Source organism: Vitis riparia, chromosome 3, assembly GCF_004353265.1.
Source record: "Vitis riparia cultivar Riparia Gloire de Montpellier isolate 1030 chromosome 3, EGFV_Vit.rip_1.0, whole genome shotgun sequence".
NCBI lineage: Eukaryota > Viridiplantae > Streptophyta > Magnoliopsida > Vitales > Vitaceae > Vitis > Vitis riparia.
In genome coordinates this window covers 5,948,363-5,970,171 of record NC_048433.1, presented here as the reverse complement: position 1 = coordinate 5,970,171, position 21,809 = coordinate 5,948,363, and the positions used below count along the sequence as shown (strand labels likewise).

Here is a 21,809-nt window from a genome sequence, read left to right as displayed (position 1 = left end):
TCTGATAGTATGGAGATTGTTGCAAGAGGAGTATAGAAGAGTCCAAACCCATCAATTACAAAGTGACTTTTACATCATCCCCAACTCAAAAAATTAGTTGAAATCATCAAGGGTAAAGATGGAAAATACTCCTTTTTATCATTCATGTATGAGCAAATATGATACCCAAACCTATAAGCACATATGAGCAAAGCACTTCCTTCCCATGGCAGCAGTCATATTAACTTTCCAGGAAAAAAATGAAAGCAGAAAATAAGGAGGTGGAACACTGAAGAAACTGACATGAAGAGGCAAAATCATTACATTCAACAAGATCTATTGATCGATTCTCCTGACTACAAAAACATTTTTTTTTTTTTTTCCGTGACTCCAGTTGGTTGCAAATTTCACTTGCAGTGACAAAAGGCCTACAAAGAAGCAAAGCAGCAGAAGCTTTTTTCGATCGGTGATCCTGCCTTTTTTTTTAACATATAAGAGAACCAATCAAGCATTGATCAAAACCCTTCTCTTGTTCATGTAACTTCTGAATTAGTTCCCTCTCAATCTCACCTCATTATATATCCTATATATTGAGTGTTAGCCTTGATGGATCATTGGAATTGACTGAAGTACATGTTCATAATGTATCTTGAAGGATTGAACCCACTCAGAATGACTGCAAAGCAAAAGAAGAAATTTACCTTTATCATAGTAAATCACAAACAAAGAACAAAGCAACAGGAGTGGGATTTGGCACTTACAGATGGGAGAAAGGATTATGACACAACCAATTGGATACAGGAAGAATGTAGTCCTCTCCAAAAAGGGCAATACTGTGGTGAGAAACAGGTGATCAGTATTTATATTCATTCATGAAAGTAGTCCAAGATGCTGAATTGGAAAATAAAAACTTCCCAGCCACTTCAATAAGGAACGTTAATATTTTCATTGACTTATTTTTTCCAAGATGCAAAGAAACAGGTGACTTATTTTTTCCAAGATGCTGAGTTCTTCTCACTCAAAAAGGTGAATGGATGGTAAGGATACGCTGTTGAACCAAAATAAGGTTCCAAAGACAGATCCCAAATGACTATATGAATCTTGCTTGAAAACATTTTTGTCACATCTGCTGAATCTCAGAAAAACCTGAGCTAAGCCATGCTGACCTTTTGATAGTTCAAATTGACAAACTTCAGTTGTCAGAAAACTGATTTAAGAGTATCAGCCAAGACATCATAAAACTGTTTTTTTCATCACGATGCCAATAAACCTGTCCCCAAAAACTCCAAAAAAATGAGACAACATAAATAATCTGTTTGGCTGATTCCAATAAATGATATCCTAAGAGAATCCATCATGCAAGGCTTAGGCAGGAACTCACTCGTCCACCTACTTGATCTAATAATTCATATGACTACAGAAAAATACATAAATACACCTAAAAAACTGACTTACCATCATAACCTAAAAAGTTAAGATAGTGATAGTAGGAGGTAGCCACCATGAAAAGCAAATTTGACAGCAAGACAGGAATGAAACCGTGAGCCACCAAGAGAGGTGATAGAAAATAATGTATCACTGTCACAAAACAAAGTCATTAGTAATATTCAGGTGAATGGATTGAGGTTAAAAATTTGAAGAACAGAGCACAAGTTAACGTAAAACTTACCATAAAGCAGAACAAACATTGGGAAGAAAGAGTTGCAGTGCACATCAAATGCATACAGCCTTGAACAGACCAAAATAAACACCAAATAAGGAAACCAAGCATAAACTATTTATATCAACAAAGATAACAGTTATGCCATGTATGTTTTGCAGAATCTTAACTAGTGAATGGGTATTTTATTCTCAATTATTAAATTACCATGTTCGAGGAGCACATAATTTGGAAATTGTAATTTTCATGGATATAAAATCCTCCCAAATTACTTACTGACCCATTTCTATTCCCTTATTTATTTATAAATAAATCTCATCTTCATAATTATAATTTGAAGAATAGTTTTGCAAATTTGCATCAACTCTCAGGCAGTTCTTGAAATAACCAAACACCAAAATGAGAGTGAAAGTAGACAATCTTAATTTCTAGACATTAACAGAATTCTGAAATAAGAATCTCATATCCACTTCATTTGAGGGGATCCTTTTCCACAGACATGATTCCCATTCCCAGGTTCCAGAATTTATCCCCAGAATGGTATGAATATGACATTCCCCTACGAAATTTTGGTTCCTGTCAGAATCCATCAATCTCATTCCTGTTCTAGTGTTTGGTTATCTCAGGAATTGCACAAAAATTACTACAAATTTAGAGTATAACTCTTTCAAATTATATTTATAGAAGTATATTTATTGACAAACAAATAAGGGAATAAAAATAGTCATTTAATCTTTTTCATTTTTTGTTTCATTAGCAAAGGATGGGAATAAATACACTGAGGCTGAGCTGTCCTTACACAGTTACACTTGATTGGAGAAGATCCCAGGAAATTAAAATTTCCCCAGTTATCTGTTTCCTAAACAGGTCATCTATTAATGAAAGACTCATTCTCTATTTTAAAAACCCTAAACACCCTAAAAAAAAATATGAGGAGCATCAACCAATTTTAGCTTTTTCAGAAGTTGCACACAGAGCTAGACCCATAGCTGACAACTGAAATGTAGGATGAAATTTATTTGAACTGCTAAAATTGGCATAAAATTGCTTGAGTGGGAAAGGGGAAGTTTGCTGACTTGCCATTCAACCCGTTGCTCAACTACATGACTGTTTGGAGCCTCCTCTCGAAGGTAAGCATTTGTTAGAAACCTGCATGGACATTCAGGAAAGGAATTATGCCATCATAATGGTTAATCACTATACATCTTTTTTTTTTTTTTTGATAGGTTGGTTAATCACTATACATCTTATGCAAAGAAACTAATTGCATATCCGATCAGCTTAGTATGAGAGGGGAGAAGGAGGTTACAAGAATGTGAGGCTTCTCAAGTCAGGATCATGCCATAATATAAATTAGGATACACAGAATTAGCCAAGTTGGCTTTTTCTAAAACAGAAAGTAAAAATAAAAATAAAAAATAAAAAGGCACTTACACAGAAAAGCAAACAAAACCAAACAACATAAAAACCAGCCAATTAAGCGATATCATCAGATAGTAAAAATGCCAGGCAAAATAATGAAGATAAAACTTTTTGCCCTTATCCCTGAAACCTTTAGATTCTTGCTTTGAGATCCCTTTATCAACATCTATTCTGGAATAAAATTTCTTCCAAAATCATTTTCAAAACATTTTCTCTGATTTTAAAGAGAACAAGGAAAATTTGTGTGGTATTCAGGCTGGGCATGGAGAAACAAATATGAAGCTAGATCTCTCAAAAACCCACTTCAAGCCTTGTAATCTTTCAAGATTTTCTATATCCTGCTATAGCTATATCTTGGGTGGATAAGAAAGAAAGAGGTTCAAAGCTAGCTCTTTGACATTGTCTCAAAGTTGGAGTGCTCTTTTCATTGGATCCCTCACTTAGCTAAAAGTGGCAGATTTGTAAGCAAAAATGGGAGCAAAACATTGACCTCCTTTGTGGGGATTTTCTACCTCCAAAAGGAATCAATGTTATAGTTGTAATTTCTTTCTCGTATTTGATTCTTGTAGTTTTGTTACAGGGAAGGATTTCTCACCTTCCCTTCTATGTGATTATTTCTTGGCAATGAAATGTTTGTTTCTGATTAAGTAGAAACAAAAAAGCATGTGAGGACCTTCCCACACTCATTTGATTATCTTGCTCGCTTTGCTCCTTCAAAACCAAAGTGAATGATCTCTAAATTTTCAGTGGAGTGATTTTTCAAGAGAATGCCCGATACAAAGGTTTGGAAGATTTTGTACTCTTTAGTTTGGAAAGTTTGGACAGGTAAAAGAGGGCAAATAGATATAAACACGATATCTTTTTGTAGAAGAACTACTCAAATAAATATTATTACGCATTAAATGGAATTAGGTGACTCACAAAATAAAAAACAACACAGAAGCTGCTAATGTGCACAGTAGGTATTAACAAGGATCCTAAAAAAAGAGAACACTAAAAAAATATCACATTTCTCAGTAGAAGGGGCTCTTACCAACAACATGTAGCCAGAAATATTCCAGTTATTAAAAAATGGAAAAGCAATACTGATATCACTACAAAAACAGCATGTGCTGAACTATGATCATACCTGAAATAGATAAAACATTTAGATGAGATTAGACACGAGAATAGTTTATACAACTTACTGAACAAGATGGATGATAATCAAATAGTCCAAGTGCAAGATTAAAAAAAAAATCCAATTAGAAGGAAATTTTGAGCCATTAAATTACTTAAGTTGGAAGAAGTTAGTACATCTAAAGTACAGGAATTGACCATTTTGCATTTGCACATTAATAATCACAAATCTAGCTTTTGAAAGCACCATGGCATGGAAAGCTTTTGGAAGGATTTTCCTTGCCAAAATAGTCATTCGCTAGATGATTGATGAGCACTTGCTTTCATATGGAAAGGTTCTTGAACATCAATTTTGTCACTATTATCACTGCTACAAAACTAGCTGTAACTTGCAACTGAGAAACTTACGCAGCACAATAAGCCGAGGTTGCAACTACCAAAAGAAGACTGCAGATTACAACAAAAGCAGGATCATCACGGGCCCATTGATTCTTAGTTTCTGAGATCAAAAAGAGAAGTAAACAGATTCTCAATTTTTATCTAATGTAAGGAAGAAAATTTTAGGATCCCCATATATTCAATGATTATGCGCTCATGAAAGGTAATAAACAAATGGTCTTAAGAACACAAGCCAGTCAACAAGGTTTAAAATGAAGTTTTCCTACTCGGTTTATGCTTGACCAATCATGCAAACAACAAAACTAATCAAATCATATAAGAATCCCACCTACAAAAATCTTAACCAACTTCCTTTGAAAAAAACCATAAGAACTAACACAATCTCAGCTAACTCTTATTTTCTACAATTTTCATCAAGTGATGAATGGAAATTGGATATCGGAGTAAAACTTGAGGAACAGAGAGCATATTTTTTTAACATCAATCCAGTAGATTTACAGGTACCATTGGATACTTTACCAATAATTTGATATCAAATGTTGCAGTTTCCAATACTTTTGAAATATTTGCAGGTACTCTTCACTTTTAGCTGATTATGTTCTTGCCAAAAATGACACATTCAAGAAAACATTAAAAGACACTGAAGAAGACATAAACCATGCACATACGAAATATTCAAAGAAACACCAATAAAAGAAAAGAAAGGGAAAAAAAATTACACTAAAAAACATCATCGACACCTTATGCCATCTAAGAAATCAAGAAAGGAACCCAAACAAGAAGGATTCAACCCAGGAAAACGGCTAAATAATTTTTTTTTTTTTTTAAATCCCAAAAAAAAAGTGGGTTTGAGCCTAAGTAACAAAAGCTTCAGTACCTCAAATTTACCAATTATTCCTCTTTTTCCACAAACACCAAATTAGCCAAAGAGGAGCTCCTTTCCATAACCATGGATCAGCTTTCCTAATGAATCACCATGCCAACCTCTAAAAACCTCCAAAACCTTCAAAGCCATAATTCATGTGAGAATGCAACTCACATCCTCACAAGGTTTTTAGAGGATGTGAGTAGCATATGGAACAGTTCCAATGCTACTCACATCCTCCCTACCCACATAGTCTGCTACCAAGGCATCCTTAAAATCCAGAATCACAAACAAATCAGGGTAAAATAAACTGTTTTAAAGCCCTATACTTCCTTCACCCTCCACAAACAAAACACATTTCCTGAAGTCTCCCCAAACCTTTCTTAGAACCCCTTGTCTTAGCAGGCAGAACACCATCCCTCCCAAAGAAAGTCCTACGACTTCTCAAAGCTCTCAGTACTTTGCACTGAACTTAGAACCATATAAGCATACATAAAAATATGGGGAGGCTACATTGATTGCTTATGAAGGGTTAAACTACAACCTTTTGAGATACAATGTTTCTCAACCCACCAGAAAATCCTCTCAATAACTGAACCCCATAGAGTCTTGGCCTTAGGCCTAACCCCAATGAGAGACCAAGATATGTTTAGAGAAGAAATCCAGCTCCAAAACCCAAATTTTTTGCCTAACCTAGCAGATTCCCAATCTCAGAGACAAGAATCAACTTACTCTTCTTCATATTCACTTTCAGTAAGCAAGTTTGATAATAAATTATACTGGTAACCATAAGGGTTACAATATTTCACGTCATTAAAGTCACCTATCATTGCCATGCGACCGCTTAAACTTTGCTTTTGAAAGGTTAGTGTAATCAAGAAACCTCTACATGCTCTACTAGGAATTCAATGTTGGCTCTCTCCCATGGTTTCCATACAACAGGTGCAACAAATAGGTATGCTTCTGCAATACTCGTTAGGGAACCAATTGCAAATTCTATCACAGGCACCATGCCTACCATGAATAGTAAGAAGAAGATCAACGATTACAAGGACAGGGGATCATCCAGATTTTTCCCAGCTGCCAAAGTGAAGGCTCTCAAGGAGTATTTAAAATCCTGGAACAAGGGGTTCTAGGTAATATGGCAGTTTGCAAGGAATGTGCTCTCGAGAGCAGTCGTTTTTAGGACAAGAAGGAGAGGAGAGGGTTCAACCTCAGTGGAGCTGGAAGCAAGGGAACTAGCTTTGTAGAAGTATTGCTATTGGGCAGGTTTTGGAGGAAACATCTTGGAGGCAAAAGTCTAGGGAGTTGCAGCTAGAGGGCGTTGATAGAAATACCAAGTTGTTTCCCAAAATGGCATGATGGGGGAAAGCCTTTTAAAGTTTATTCAAGGAAGAAAGTGAAGACCTAAGCAAACTTTAAGTAGGATTAATATTAATTAGAATTGAATTGGGATTGGTATTTGTTGGAGTCTAATTAGGATTAGCTAGTTATCAATGTAAATCAAAGGGATGAATTGATGAATAATATTATATTTTCTTTCATTGCAAGGTTGCAACCCTCAATGGTGAGACTCCATTGATTTTCTTCTAGGTGAGACTCCTAGAAGGCCTTAGTGAGACTCTAAGGTTTTCCATCTTTTCTTCATTGTTTCTTATTTCTCTCTATTTCTTATCTTATAATTTTCTCTACCATAAAATTGATTCTTTGTTCCTCTCCTTACACCCTACAAATAAAACCCTAGCCCACCTACACTTGTAATTGAGGAGTGGAGCAACATATGCAACCATGGTTGAAAGCTACAACTTTTTTATGCAGCCATTGGTGAACATACCAAGGCTAAATGAAGAGGAGGATTGGCGACGTACTAGCATCTTCCAAACTCGTGTTGCTTGTCAAGGGAGACTATGTACTTTAATTATTGATGGAGGTAGTTGTTCCAATCTAGCTTCAGAGGAGCTTGTTGAGAATGCTTATTTGTTAAAGCTCCCTTCAAACTTGTATTTTAGTCCAATATTTAATGTGGAAGATTTGTATATCTACCATGGCCATCACAACGATGTAAGTGAAGAGTTGGATCTTCAATTACCACCTACTCTTAGCCCACGTCCTGAGATCAAGTATGTTCTTGATGATCAACTTGTGTCTACTCGACAAGGTGGATGCCAAAAAATTTTGGTGAAATGGCCAGACAAACCACACTCTAAGAATACATGGATTATGACAACGGATTTTCAGAAGCTTAACCCCAATCTCTATGAATTGTATCAAGCATCTAACTCGTCAGAGCCGAGTTCTTTCAAGCCGGGGAGAATTGATGGGGGAAAGCCTTTTAAAGTTTATTCAAGGAAGAAAGTGAAGACCTAAGTAAACTTTAAGTAGAATTAATATTAACTAGAATTGAATTGTACTTGGTATTTGTTGGAGTCTAATTAGGATTAGCTGGTTGAGTTATAATATAATTAGAATTTGAGTCATGATAGGTTATTAGAATCCTAGTAGACTTTGGATGTTATAATTATAATTAGAATCATAATAGATTATTAGAGTCCTAGTAGACTTTGGATTTCTTAGAAAAGCCTATAAATAGGCTAATCAATGTAAAACAAATGGATGAATTTGATGAATAATATTATACTTTCTTTCATTGCAAGGTTGCAACCCTCAATGGTGAGACTCCATTGATTTTCTTCTAGTGAGACTCCTAAAAGGCCTTAGTGAGACTCTAAGGTTTTCCATCTTTTCTTCATTGTTTCTTCTTTCTCTCTATTTCTTATCTTATAATTTTCTCTACCATCAAATTTATTCTTTGTTCCTCTCCTTACACCCTAAAAGTAAAACCCTAGCCCACCTACCCTTGAGTGTAGGCAACCATCCTAGGGTTGTCCTACATCATGGCAAATACGCGAAGAATGAATCAAAATTTAGAGGTTACCGGTGAATGGGGTGTGGCTTAATGAAGACACTCATACACAACATGAGGTTGCTAATTTTTCCAACTTTTGTTTCCATATCTGGCTAGTAAAGTCCCCATTTAGAAGGGATTACTTTTAAGTCTTTAGACAGAGTTGACTCTATGAGGTTGGAGATGCCTTTTTTTCTGAGGAGGAAACAAAAACTTCTTTTAATGGTTTATGTAGGGATAAGGCTCCTGGGCAGATGGATTCACTTTGGCCTTTAAAGGAATTCTTCAAGGTTTTGGACCTTCAAAAAAAAAAAGTCTTAACACTACTTTCTTAGTGTTGGTACCTAAGAAAATGGACAATGAAGACTTAAAGGATTGTAAGCCTATTAATTTAGTTGGAAGCCTATACAAGATTGTGGCAAAGTTTTGCCTAATAGAATGAAGAAAATAGCAAGGAAATTAGTGCCAAGGTCTCAAAATGCATTTGTGGAAGGCCAACAAATTTTGGATGTAGCTTTAATAGCAAATAAACTCATAAATTCTAGATTGAAGAGTTCAAGAGAAAGGGGTGATTTGTAAGTTGGGTATTGAAAAACCCTACAATTATGTAAATTTGAATTTCCTCTTTCTGATATGGGGTTTGGGCAAAAATGGATTCATCAGATAAGATTCTATATATTGACTATAAGATTCTTTGTAATGGTGAATGGATCTCCTTCCAAAACATTTTAGGGCTCAAGAGGATTAAGATAAGGGGATCATGTATCTGATTATCTGTTTGTTTTACTATGGAGGCCCTAAGCTGTTTTATCACTACAGTAGGGAAGAAAGGATTCATTTCTAATTTTAAATTGTTGGGATTGGGGGGAATGCAGAAGTGGGTGGTTGAAGAGGAAGATAAGAGGTGGTGGGTTCTCATTTACTCTTTGTTGATGATACGTTAGTCTTTTATACGTGTCCTCTGATTATATGTTATATTTAAAGTAGAATCTTTTTTAGTTTTAAGTTGTTTCAAGGTTGATTATTAACTTGGAAAAAAGTACATTAATCATGCAAGAGAAGTCCCCAATACTGAGGAATTAGCCTCTTTTCTAGGTTGCAAGTTGGGTAAATTACCCTCCATTTTTCTAGGTCTTCCACCAAGTGCACTTATCAAATCTTCAATTGCCCAGGATGTTGTGAAGGAGAGGCTCCTTAAAAGGTTAGCACCTATAAAAATTAAAAAAAGGCTCCTTAAAAGGTTACGCTTATGGAAAGCTATTATTTTTGTCTAAAGGTGATAGATTAACACTTCTAAAGAGCACTTTATCTTGTTCTCCTGTCTGCTATATGTCCTTAATGTTACTCTAAGTGTGGTCCTATAGATTCAAAAATATTCATTGGGACTTTTTGTGGGGAAGTCATACTTTGGAGAAGAAATCTCACTTAGTTAATTCGTCAACCATGTGTTTAGAATAAAAATGAAGTGGCTTAGGCATTAAAAGTGTTTCTTGACTCGATAAGGCTTTTATGGATAAGTGGAGTTGTACATTTGCAATATACTAGGATAAGCTTTAGAAATGGGTTAGCTTGGGCAAACTAGATGAGGAGAGAGGGTGGTGTTCTACTGAGGGGAGGAAAGGATATGGAGTTGAGCTAGGAAAACAATTAAAAAAGGATGGGCGATATTTCAAGCAAGACCTAGCTTTGAGGTGGGTAGGGTTAAGGGAGTGAGGTTTTGGTATGACTTGTGGTGAAATGGAGTTGTTTTAAGGGACTCTTATTGCATTATGCTCCATTGCAAGGTCAGAAGATGCCTGGGTTGCCAATATTTAGGAGGTTGTGGCAGATGGTGGGTATTGGAACTCTTATTTTTTAAGGAATTTACATGAATCAAAGCTAGCTGTTATGGAGTCTTTACTACAACAAATTCAAGTGGTGATGACTAGTGGATAGGACGATAAGTTGCTGCAGAAAGGCACTAAGAATGGGAATTTTCCCTATCAAATCTTTCTTTAACTCTTTGAAAGTGACTTAGAGTTCCTTTCCCAGTAAAAGGAGTATGGTGTCCAAGGACCCCCACAAAAGTGAGTTTTTTGCATGGGAGGCTGCTTGGATGAGATATTGATATTGGATCAATTGAAAAGCAGAGTAAGATCTCTAACTAGCCATGTCGCTTGTGTAGAAGCAATGAGGAATCAGTCTACAATAACCCTTTTATTGTGGCATAGCAGAAAGTTTATGACAACTGGTCTTTAAGCTTTTTAGTCTCTTTGGTGCTGCCAAGGTTGATAAAATGAGGAGTGTTCTCTTCAATCCTTAAAGGTTGTTTGGGAGTTGCCAAGCTTTTTATTCATTCCCTCGTTATTTGGTCTAGAGGTTGTTTGGGAGTTAACTATTTTTTTCTATTTATTGTATGGTCAACTAAAAGTTTCTAGTTTGTTTCTAACCTTTTGACCCCCTTTGTATGCTCTCAATGTTCCAAGGATGTGCCTCCCTTTTTTGATTGGCAGTTGTCAATATATTCTCCCTATTTGCCGATTAAAAAAGAAAACAACCACAAAAGACGGCTTCTTTGGGGGGAAAAAACCCAAACAAACAATTTTACAAGTTACAGCTAAATAAAAAGATATTATGGTAATAACAACAAGATTTCAGGTTGAAGCACTTAATAACAAATGGCTTCTAGTAGGAAACAGACTTATTATTTCTGCTAGGATGTTTTCTATCTATGTTCTTTCCATACAAAAGAAGCAAGGAACAAATTTATTTCTGCATAGAAATCCAGCTATCCACATGGAGGGTATAATCACTAGTTATATTATTCCAGCAGGCCAACTATGCATATTAAAGGAAGAGTTAGGATAAAAAAAATTATGGCTCCTTGAAATAACAAATAATTCAAACATAACAGCTAAATAAAAATGTATAGGCTGCTAACATCATAATTTGATATTGATGCACTTTAAGATTCATCAAAATTTTGGAGATCACAGGTGAATGGCTCAGTAGTAGGATGCAGACTTACGTTTGTGGTACTTAGTGTGCTGATAGCTGCATCCATTAGAGTTCCACATGCAAAATGGAGCATAAATATAATTAGGAAATTGCATCATAACAAACATAAAGGACTCTTTATGAGCTTAAAGAAGAGAATAGTATCATGATTTATTAGTAGCACAAAGGCAGATAGAAAATTAAGAACTCCTTTTTAGGGTAGCAGGGTTGCCAGGGGAAAGAAGAATATGAATGCTCTCTTCGTTTGGCCTCATTCTTGATCAATCAGCCACATAATATGAGAAAACAGTAAGATGATGATTTTATGGTTATTACAAAACCTCTCCCAAGATTCTGGTCATAGAAATAACCACCTTCGCTTTTGTGGGTATCAGAGAAAGAATTCTTCCACCCTAACCTTTGCCTATTTATTACATTCCCACCCTTCTTCCCTCATATCCTCACTTGTCCAATTATGGAATCATCTCATCGGTGAGTCTTGTATTCAAAATGTGGGCCACCTAGCACTACAATTAAGCACATGGCACTCATACAAGAGAGCGAAACCTATCATTTCGCAGGCCCCACCTAGATGAACATGTAGAACAGAAAAGGAATATGATTAAATACATTCCAAGTGATTAATCAGTAAAAAAATAAGATTAAAAGCATTTCAAGTGATTAATCGGTAAAAGAATATGATTAAATGCATTCCAAGTGATTAATCAGTACAGTTTTCTCATTTCTTCAAATTTTCAAACATCTCAAGAAATGGGTAAAATTGGATGTCCTAGTGTTGTCCCCAACATCCTGAATCTTGACTACAGATCTCTTAAAAGATATCTGCTAATTGGCCAGTCACAGTTCACTGCTTGCAAGACACGTTAATGCAATACAATAAGGTGCTTAGTTCATTCAAAAGCACCTACTAAAGATTTTTTTCTTTTTTTTAGTAATTGAACATTCTTCATTAAACTTGGAATTTTATGCATCCATGAAATTGAACACAGATGATAAAACCATGGCTGCTTTCTCGGAGGGGAGAGGAGTTTCGAAAGGTGGAAAGTGTTGGTTTGCAGTGGAATCTAAGACGTTCAAAATCTCCATTGAAGAGGTCCAAGGTAAACAGAGAGGGATTATTTTGGAAAGGAGCAAAGGCTTTTCCTCGTGAATAAGATTTGGAGAAAAGAGCTTAAGCTATCTATTGGAAGGTGTGGAAGATTGGTGTAGAGGAGAGTTAAGCTCGAGGTGTTTAAAAGTTTGGGAAGAAGGAGGAAGAAAGTTTAGGTTGGAGTATCGTTCAAATGAAGCTGGTAGGTTTTCACTTTGCTCGGTGAGAGATTTGGAAGCTAAGAGGTTTTGTCTCGTTTTTCCATAAGGAAAAGGCTTAGTAGGGGGGTGGTTTCTATTGGCTCAAAAGTTAAGGGCCCTTGGATTTTCCACTTCAGCTTTGAGCAAAGGTGATTTAGGTACTTCCAACTCTGAAAATGATGGATATAGTGTCAAAGGGAAGGAGAAAGGGAAAATAGTGTATGCAGAAGTCGCGAGAGTGAAGACAGGGGAATTAGGGGATTCTTTATGGGTGCATGTAGGGGACCGTGACCTGCTCAGTAGGGAAGAGCAGCTAAGTCGTTGCCTGGTAGGATGCTTTGGAGACAGTTTGTTCATCCTTTGTCCTTCTTGAAGGAGTGGGCGTTTGAAAGGTGGTTTCTCAAGGGAGGTTTAAAAATTTCCAGGTTGGGTGAGGCCCTTGTGTTGTTCGAATTTGAAAATAAATGTGAAGCTGATTTGGTGTTTTTAAGGGGCAGCAGATGTATTAAGGAGAGAGAGTTTCTCCTGCAGAAATGGGGACCTGAAGTGGGGTGTTTTAGGAATGGGAGTCATGCCAAGGAAGCTTGGGTGAAGGTTGTAGGATTTCCACTTCACCTTTGGAGTAGAGAGGTGTTCAAGAGAATTGGAGAGAGCTCTGGGGGTTTCATAACTGTTGATGAGGAAACAGCTTTCTTCTCACAGTTGCAATAGGCTCGTATCTTGGTGAGAGCCTCTGGGAAGAATAGGTCAGGTTCTTTGCAGGTGGTAGCCAAGAATTTTTGTTGGGCGGTTAGTCTGTGGTGAGAAACCCCCCCTTGGGTTTCTCAGGTAGTGACAAGGTTCGCCTGGCATAAATATGAGGGGCGGGAGGTCAGGGATAAAGGTGGGCATGATGCACGCGCTAGTGTTAGCGTGCGGGATTTTCAAATTGGAATTCAGTCTTGGGGGACAGATGAGTAGGTTGAGTATGGTAGAAGGCATAGGGCTGCAGTGGATGCAGAGGGCAGGCTAGCTAGTGCAGCTAAGCTGGACTCAACCGTGAGTGGGCTTGGGCCTAGAAAAGCAGGTTGGGAGGCTTACAAAGAAAGAGGCTATATGGGCTTAAGTGGTGGAGTCGAATGGGCCAAAGGCCCAATTCCCGTCAGTCCAGCAAAGGTGGGCCCGGGTGATAGCTCATTGAGGCCTCTTAGGCCCACTTTTAATAAGGCATTCACGAGCTTATTAGGGAGTCCTTCCTCTTCTAGGGCTCCTTCTGAGCTCGCGGGGGGTGCTGTGGGGATGGAAATGGAGCTCCTAGCCGTTGAAGATGCCGTCGCCGGGTAGTCGTTGTCTGGTCGTCTAAAGTTCACCGACGAGGCTTTGTTGGAGAAGGCTTCCAGGTATTCCGTTGTTCCCAAAATCTCTTCTTTTTCTTTGGGGCTTCAGGGTTCCTCTTCTTTTTCTCCTCTCTGGGGGCACGACAAAGCTTTAGTGGTGTCGGAGGGGGTTTCCAGTGGAGCGGAAGGGGCGATGGGCTGGATTCTGCTGTGTGTAGTGCTGACTGAAGATGTTTCGGTTCTCAGTGGCTGGAATGAGCCTCCTTGGGGTTTGGTTGACGTTGTGAGTGCGAATGAGCTAGCACTTGTCCCAGTTGGGTCGGAGTATGCGAGTCCTTTTGAAAAAATGATTGACTGTCACCTGGAAGAGGGGGGGCGAGATGAAGGGTGGAGCTCAAGCTGTCTTGCGAAGTTCAGTTGTTACCTAGGTATGCCGACAAAAGGTTTTAAAGAGGAAATTTTGTACCTCTTAAGGAGGATGAAGGGGAGAATTGATCAAAAGGGGCAGACAACTGGGATAGACAACTGAGATGAAGGGCTTATTGCTTCAATGAGGAGATTTTCAGAAGTCGTAAAGGATTTGGAGTTGAGGAATTTTCCTTTGAAGGAGGGCCCTTTTACCTGGAGAGGCGGTTTGAATAACCAGACCCAATTTAGGCTTGACCGGTTTTTAGTGACAGACAACTGGGATAGCCTTTTCAATGGGGCTGTGCAGGGAGTTCTTTCTAGACCAGTCTCTGATCACTTCCCCGTTCTCCTAGAAGGAGGAGGATTGAAGAGGAGACCTTCCCCTTTCAGATTTAAGAATATGTGGTTGAAGGAGGAGGGTTTCAGAGATAAGATGAAGACGTGGTGGGGGAGTTGAAATTTTACAGGGACATCCAGCTTTATTTTAGATGCAAAATTGAGACTTAAAAAATATTTTGAAGAATTGGAATAGAGAAGAGTTTGGTCTCATTGAGACTAAAAAGGGAGAAGCTCTTAGGCAGGTTGTGTACTGGGATGAAAATGAGAAATGTTCAGCTTTAAATTTGGAAGAGTGTGAAGCAAGAAAAGAGGTTAGGGAGTCTTATAAGTCTTGGGTGTTGAGGGAGGAAATCTCCTAGAGACAGAAGTCTAAGGAGTTGTGGCTGAAGGAGGGGGGCAATAATATCAGATTTTTTCATAGGATGGCAAACGCTCACAGTAGAAGAAACTGGTTGTCCAAGTTGAAAGTGAATGGTTGTTGCCATTCAGAGGACAACAATTTAAAAAATAGTGTGGTGGGGGCGTTTCAAAAGCTGTATTCAGAAGAAGAGGGGTGGCGCCCTTGTATCGACGGGCTATCTTTTATGGGGTTAGTCAGCAGTGAGGCTGAGGGGTTGGAGATTCCTTTTTCAGAAGAAGATGTGTTTGTAACTCTCTCAAATCTAGGCAAGGACAAAGCTCCCGAGCCGGATGGATTTACCATGGCTTTTTGGCTTTTTTGTTGGGATGTGGTGAAGGTTGAGATTATGGGTTTTTTTTAAAGAATTTCATGAAAGGGGCAGATTTGTAAAGTCTTTGAATGCTACATTCCTAGTTTTAGTCCTAAAGAAGGGAGGTGTAGAAGATTTGAAAGATTTCAGACCGATTAGCCTTGTGGAAAGCCTTTACAAGTTGTTGGCCAAGGTGTTGGCAAATAGAATTAAGAAGGTTATGGGGAAAGTGATTTCGGAGCCCCAAAATGCCTTTGTGGAGGGTAGACAAATTCTAGATGCAGGTTTGATCGCAAATGAGGTTGTGGATTCTAGGTTGAAAAGCAATCAAGGGGGTGTGCTGTGCAAGTTGGATATAGAGAAGGCCTATGATCATGTCAGCTAGAAATTCTTGTTGGCAGTGCTTAAAAAAATGGGCTTTGGGGAGAGATGGATTAAGTGGATAGAGTGGTGTATCTCTACTGTGAGATTTTCTGTTCTTATAAATGGCTCTCCTTCCGGTTTTTTCCAAAATTTGAGGGGTTTGAGACAAGGAGACCCTCTCTCCCCTTATCTGTTTGTGATAGTCATGGAGGTGTTTAGTTGTTTATTGAGAAAAACTATTGATAGGGGCTTTTTATTAGGGTGGAGGGTGAGAGGCCGGAGAGGTGAGTGGATACTAATCTCACACTTGTTATTTGCGGATGACACTTTGGTGTTTTGTGAGGAGTCTCATGATCAGTTGACGTATCTAAGTTGGCTTCTCATGTAGTTTGAGGCTTGCTTAGGGTTGAGAGTTAATTTGGAGAAGAGCGAGCTAATCCCGGTGGGGAAGGTGCATGATATAGAGGATTTGGCCTTGGAGTTAGGTTGTAAAGTGGGTGGTCTCCCATCCTGTTATTTGGGTCTGCCTTTGGGGGGCCCCTTCAAATCAAAGGTGGTTTGGGATGGAGTTGAAGAGAGATTTCGAAAAAGGCTTGCAATGTGGAAGAGACAGTATATATCAAAAGGAGAAAGACTCGCTCTAATCCGGAGCAGTCTCTCTAGCATGCCTATTTACTTCATGTCTCTCTTTCATTTTCCCATAAAAGTAAGGTTGAAATTGGAGAAGATTCAGAGGGATTTTCTGTGGAGTAGGAGAGCTCTTGTGCAGAGGCCACATCTTGTTAGGTGGAACTTGGTTTGTTTGGAAAGAAAGAAAGGTGGTTTGGGTGTGAGAAATTTAGTTTTGATGAATAAAGCTCTCTTAAGTAAGTGGAATTGGTGTTTTGCCATTAAAAGCGAGGCTTTGTGGAAGCAAGTCATCGGTCACAAATATGGTGAAGAGGAGGGGGGATGGTGCACTCGGGCCGTAAGTGGGAGGTATGGTGTCAGACTTTGGAAAGCAATTAGAAAGGAGTGGTTGTATCTGAATAGCAGTTTAGCCTACCGAGTGGGTTGTGGAAGGAGAGTGAGATTCTGGAAGGACAAGTGGTGTGGAGATGAGCCTCTTTGTGAGTCATTCCCTTCTTTATTTGTCATCTCCTTGGCTAAAGATGTTTGGGTATCGGATGTTTGGAGCCCAGACGGTGTTGGGAATGGTTGGACCCCTATTTTCTCAAGGGCGTTTAATGATTGAGAGATTGAGATGGTAGAGCGTTTTATGCTTAAGATTCCAAGCCTTTAGGGTGCAAAGGGAGAACGAGGATAAAGTGGTGTGAACAGCATCTAAGAGTGGAGCTTTCTCAGTCAAGTCGCTTTATTCTATTTTGGAGCCCGAAGGTTCTTCTTTGTTCCCTTGTGGTAGTATTTGGAGGGTGAATGTGCCTCCTAAGGTAGCATTCTTTGCTTGGGAGGCTTCTTGGGGTAATCTTAACTTTGGAGCAACTCTAGAGGAGAGGGTACTCTTTGGCAAATAGGTGTTTTCTATGCCTTTCTAAAGTAGAAAGGGTGGACACCTTTTACTTCATTGTGTAAAGACGCGGGCCTTGTGGAATCTTCTTTTCTCCCTCTTTGGTGTGGCTTAGGTTCTCTCTGGTTCAGTGAAGGAAACTCTCCTTGGGTGGCATGGAGCGTTTGTGGGGAAAACCTATAAAAAGGCTTGGCAAATGGCCCCCTTATGTATATTTTGGTTAGTCTGGAAGGAAAGGAATTTGTTAGCTTTTGGGAATGAGGAGTTTTCGCTTCAAAGACTGAAATATTCTTTTGTATGTAATTTTTGGTCTTGGATTAGGGTGTTTATAGTTTTGAATCCTTCTTCTCTTGTTAGCTTTTTTGAGTGGCTAGGCTCTAAGTAAGGGTAGGTGATGTGTTGTTTATTTCCTCCTCCCTTGGTTTCAAGCCTTTGGGCTGTTTTTGTATACTCCCTGTATACTTAGAGGGCACTATTTTGGTGTTTTCTCTTTCTGTTTAACATAATTCCCTTTATCTATCAAAAAAAAAAAAAAAAATTGAACACGGATGATACTGCATTTGACATATGACAGATATTGGGACGTGCTAAAACTTGTGAATTCCATATTTTGGGCATCACTACATAGATATGTTTAACAAAATTTAATCCCAAATGTGTTCACCACCATTGTTTGAAAGTAAGCCAATCTATTTGATGTTCTAACCTGATAAGATCAGTGCTAACCCTGTTTTTATTCCAACCAGAATTGGCCTCGATGTTTGTTTGTATAATAATCAAGGGAGACTTGCAAGATGATAAATTTAATTTTGTAACAACAAAGGGGGCTCTGCTATTTTCCAAACTTTATCCTGATACATTTACTCTGACTCTGTATGAAAAAGTTTCTGGCTCTAGTTCTGTAAACAAAAACTGCATGCATGAAGAAGAATTTAAAAGGGTGGATACGTACACAACTTTCGGTGAGGTGCATAGGTGAAGCATTTGCCAGAAAGTATATTCAATATCCATTTGTTGCCACTACAATGGATCAAAGAATAGAAGATGAAAAGAAAAACGTGAGCCAAGATAAAATGCATCTCATAAAAATGTGAGAATAATAACAAGCAGTATATTTCTTTGATTAAGACTCCAATGCTCTAATTGAGAAATGCTCAATGCCTATTAACAAAAGTAATCTTCATTAGCATATGTTCAATCCATCCATACAGCCTTCTGCTACAAACATGATAACTAGGATATCAAAATAATAGCCAGTCAGGGGGTAATCACAAAGTAAGAAACAGGAAAGACTTCAAGGAACAGGAGATTTAGACATAGAAGTTTTGATTACAAGGACACTCCAAAATCCATAGCAAATCATAGATAATAAGATATCTCCAATGTATTTAAAAAAAAAAAATGATACTAAGAAGCCATCTGCATATTTGTCATAGCAATCAGAGACGTCTAAAAGCATTTATCAAATCCACCAGCTCTCTACTATTGTACCTGAAACTAGCAATCAAGCCAGCTCCATCCTGTTCAAGGCTTCAAAAAATGCTAACAACTATGCTAAAGCTTTTCTAATTAGCCAAAACATTTAGACCAACATAATCACAGAGTAAAAATCAAAGGATCAACTTTGATCCTAAAACTAGAATAATAGGATAACTCTATGCACATGCTTTTGTTTTTGAGTCCACATTATAACTAACGGTACTGATTGATTCACCCTGTTTTTAAGTGCAAAAGGAAAATGCAGAATGCATATAGCACTTTCTACCCAGATGGAATTGTAATTAGTTGCAATTGGTTAACATTATAAAAGTAATGAGTAACACATTTTATGGGCCATAACCAACCCCATTATTCTAGTCTCTCCAAGTCCAGAATTCACAACGATGCCAATGTCCCCTCACTACAACCCTCCCCATGTTAGGCACTGGACGCCTTTTTTCTTTTCTTGTCATAAAATTTAAGAAAACCAGAAAGATGAGTAACATTGAACACATTAAAGAAATACCTATCAAAAAAAAATTGAATGCATTAAGGAAAATTTGGGGAGAATTTAAGTAAATGAGAAACAAATTAAAGAGGTGAAAAGGATGAACAGAATCGGTTAGGAAAAAAAAATGCTAACTTGGGCTTTAAATGAAATGAACAAGTTGTATGCAAAGCCAAGAAAGTTAGGTACTTTGAATTGACCAGAATGTATGGAAATTTAACAATGACAAAGCAAATCAATTGTACCAAAAGATTGGGAATTAATACTATGGGTAAACTGAAATGTTAAAAGAGAACAAGTGACTGCTCCCCCAAATTCATGCAGGTCAAGATCAGAGGAAGAAGGTATTAAAATCCAGAGTTGGAGATCATCAGAAAATGAATCCAGTAGGTAAGAAAAACTTCAAGCCTTCACACAGTAATGGTTTTCAAGCTCAAATGTCTGGAAAAAAATAATTTTGGCACTAACCCAACAACTTTATGGACATGACAAATAGATTTAAAAGACTGTAGACAAAGTTCTGTGAATTATCAATACGCCCGAGTGCTCAAAGCAAGCACTCGTGCCCTAGGGTCCTGAGTTACAGAATTTATCAGCAGCTCAATCCTTAACCTAAATCACATAAATAATAACATTCTGCAACTCCACCAACCTGATCTCACTAAAGCAATTACAAAACACCCATTTCAATACCCAATTCTCGGATCCCAATCAGCGACGTAACCTAATAATCCTCAAATCTACAATAAACCCGCATCAAAACAATCCACCGTCCAAAATTTACACCCCCAAAGGATAAAACCCACACCTAAAACACTTCTCCCACTATAAAAAGGAAAAAAAAAAAACAAAACAAAACAAATCATCCACAATTCTAACTCCCAAAGAGAAACGAAAAGGATTCTCATACCATTGCAGGTATACATGGGTATGATATCATTAATTCTGTAAATTTTTCAGTACAGTTATTGTTTCAGTTCAGATCCATGGACATGAATAGCACGTGTATGGATATAGAGAGAAAGGGAACCTTGATTATTCGGCGGAGGTACTGGGGGAACATAGGATTGGGGCGAGAGTTGGAAGGAGAACGTCCTTTGGAGACTGTGGGCAGCATCTTGGTTCTTCTACAACCCACGATCTGACACTGATTCTACACTTCTCTCTCGATCTCGGCACCAATCCAAGCGTTGTCAAGGGTGAAGCCGACGACAACGACGACAACAAAAAAACAGGTGCAATGAGCTGGGGCGAGTTGAGTGAGTTGGGCTCAAGCTTTAACACATTTGGGTTGGGCCGTGGACTTGGGCCTGCTTCAATTCCTTAAATTTCCCAAAAGGATCCTCAAATAAGAGAGATGAGTAACGATCATGGTTGTTGCAAGTTGCAAGGACTGTGGACATGCTCCCCTCCTTTTTATATTTTTGTTTTTATTTATTTTTTATATTTTAATTTCAAGTAGGTTAGAAAATGGGATGGATGAGAAGGGAGAAAAGAAAGCCAAGAATGAGAAGAAAATGGGGAATATGAGGAAGAGGAAGGGTTAAGAGTGTGAGGTGGTACATGAGAAACCACACTTGCATAGGTTAGAATTTCCAAATTCAATAAATAAACCACTCAATAAAAAAGAAAATAAATTTATTTATGTATCAAATGAGAAATAATAAATAAATCAAAAAAAAGTGTTTAAATTAGTTTTTAAATTAGTGTTTAAATTAGTTTTTAAATTAGTGTTTAAATAATAAATTTATTTAAATTAATGTTTAAATAAATTTATTGCTACTTTTTTAAAAAAATAATAATTTAAAAAAAATCATTCTTTTAGTTTTTTTAAAAATTTTAAAATATTTATATAATATTTGTAATGGATTCCAAACCTAATTTTTTTATTTCCTGACAGTGATTCTATGAAGCATTTTTAACTTAAAAAAATATTTTTTTAAAAATGAGGTATTTGACAAAATCTAATAAACACTTTTAAAAATCTAAAAAATAAGAGTTTGTTTGATTATGATTTTAGGAAACGTTTTTAACTTTCTAACATTTGAAAATTGTTAACAATAAAAAATACTTTATAACAATTGAATTTATCGTATCTCCCTTCAAAACCTACTCCATTCCTTCGCATTTTTATTCTATGAAATTTAGGAAAAACATACTCATCCTTAGTTCCACAATCTTGAAATGCTTAAAAAAAATACCCTCTAATTTGGTGAAATAAAGTTTTTTACTTCTTGAAAGTCAATCCAAACTTGCTCTTAAGTCCATAAATTAACTACTTCTCCATTCAAAATTATTATTTAAAAAATATATGCAACCCTAGATAGGGCCTCTACTAGATTGTTAATTCAAGTAAAACTAGGTCTTCTTGTGAAATTGAACAAGTTGAAAATTGTATAAGAAAAGAGAATTATTGTTTTTTTTTTATAAAATTTTGAGAAAAATGGAATTAATTTCAAGTTTATTTTAAATAAAGCTCTTAAGAGGTTTATGTGTAACGGTAGGGATGGCAATGGGGTGGGTTTAGGACAGGTCACCCTCGT

General features: G+C 37.4%; 1 protein-coding gene across 1 annotated transcript; it reads right to left on the bottom strand.

The window, feature by feature from the left end:
- Positions 1 to 97: 97 nt before the first annotated feature.
- LOC117911377 (protein unc-50 homolog) lies at positions 98 to 20,493 on the bottom strand. Its single transcript, XM_034825732.1, has 10 exons — positions 20,297 to 20,493; positions 18,232 to 18,299; positions 11,357 to 11,382; positions 4,589 to 4,679; positions 4,095 to 4,190; positions 2,720 to 2,788; positions 1,649 to 1,707; positions 1,435 to 1,557; positions 741 to 812; positions 98 to 655 (listed from the first exon to the last, which is right to left on the bottom strand). The coding sequence occupies exons 1-10, from the start codon at positions 20,381 to 20,383 to the stop codon at positions 591 to 593; spliced, it is 756 nt and encodes a 251-aa protein (XP_034681623.1). The 5' UTR covers positions 20,384 to 20,493; the 3' UTR covers positions 98 to 590.
- Between the last annotated feature and the right edge of the window lie 1,316 nt (positions 20,494 to 21,809).

Excerpts from the sequence above, each read along its gene's own strand:
- LOC117911377 (XM_034825732.1), bottom strand. The coding sequence starts at position 20,383 with ATGCTGCCCACAGTCTCCAAAGGACGTTCTCCTTCCAACTCTCGCCCC. Across the intron at positions 18,300-20,296 it reads ACCTCCGCCGAATAATCAAG|TGGCAACAAATGGATATTGA; the intron begins GTTCCCTTTCTC and ends GATCCATTGTAG. Across the intron at positions 656-740 it reads CATAATCCTTTCTCCCATCT|TCATTCTGAGTGGGTTCAAT; the intron begins GTAAGTGCCAAA and ends TTTGCTTTGCAG.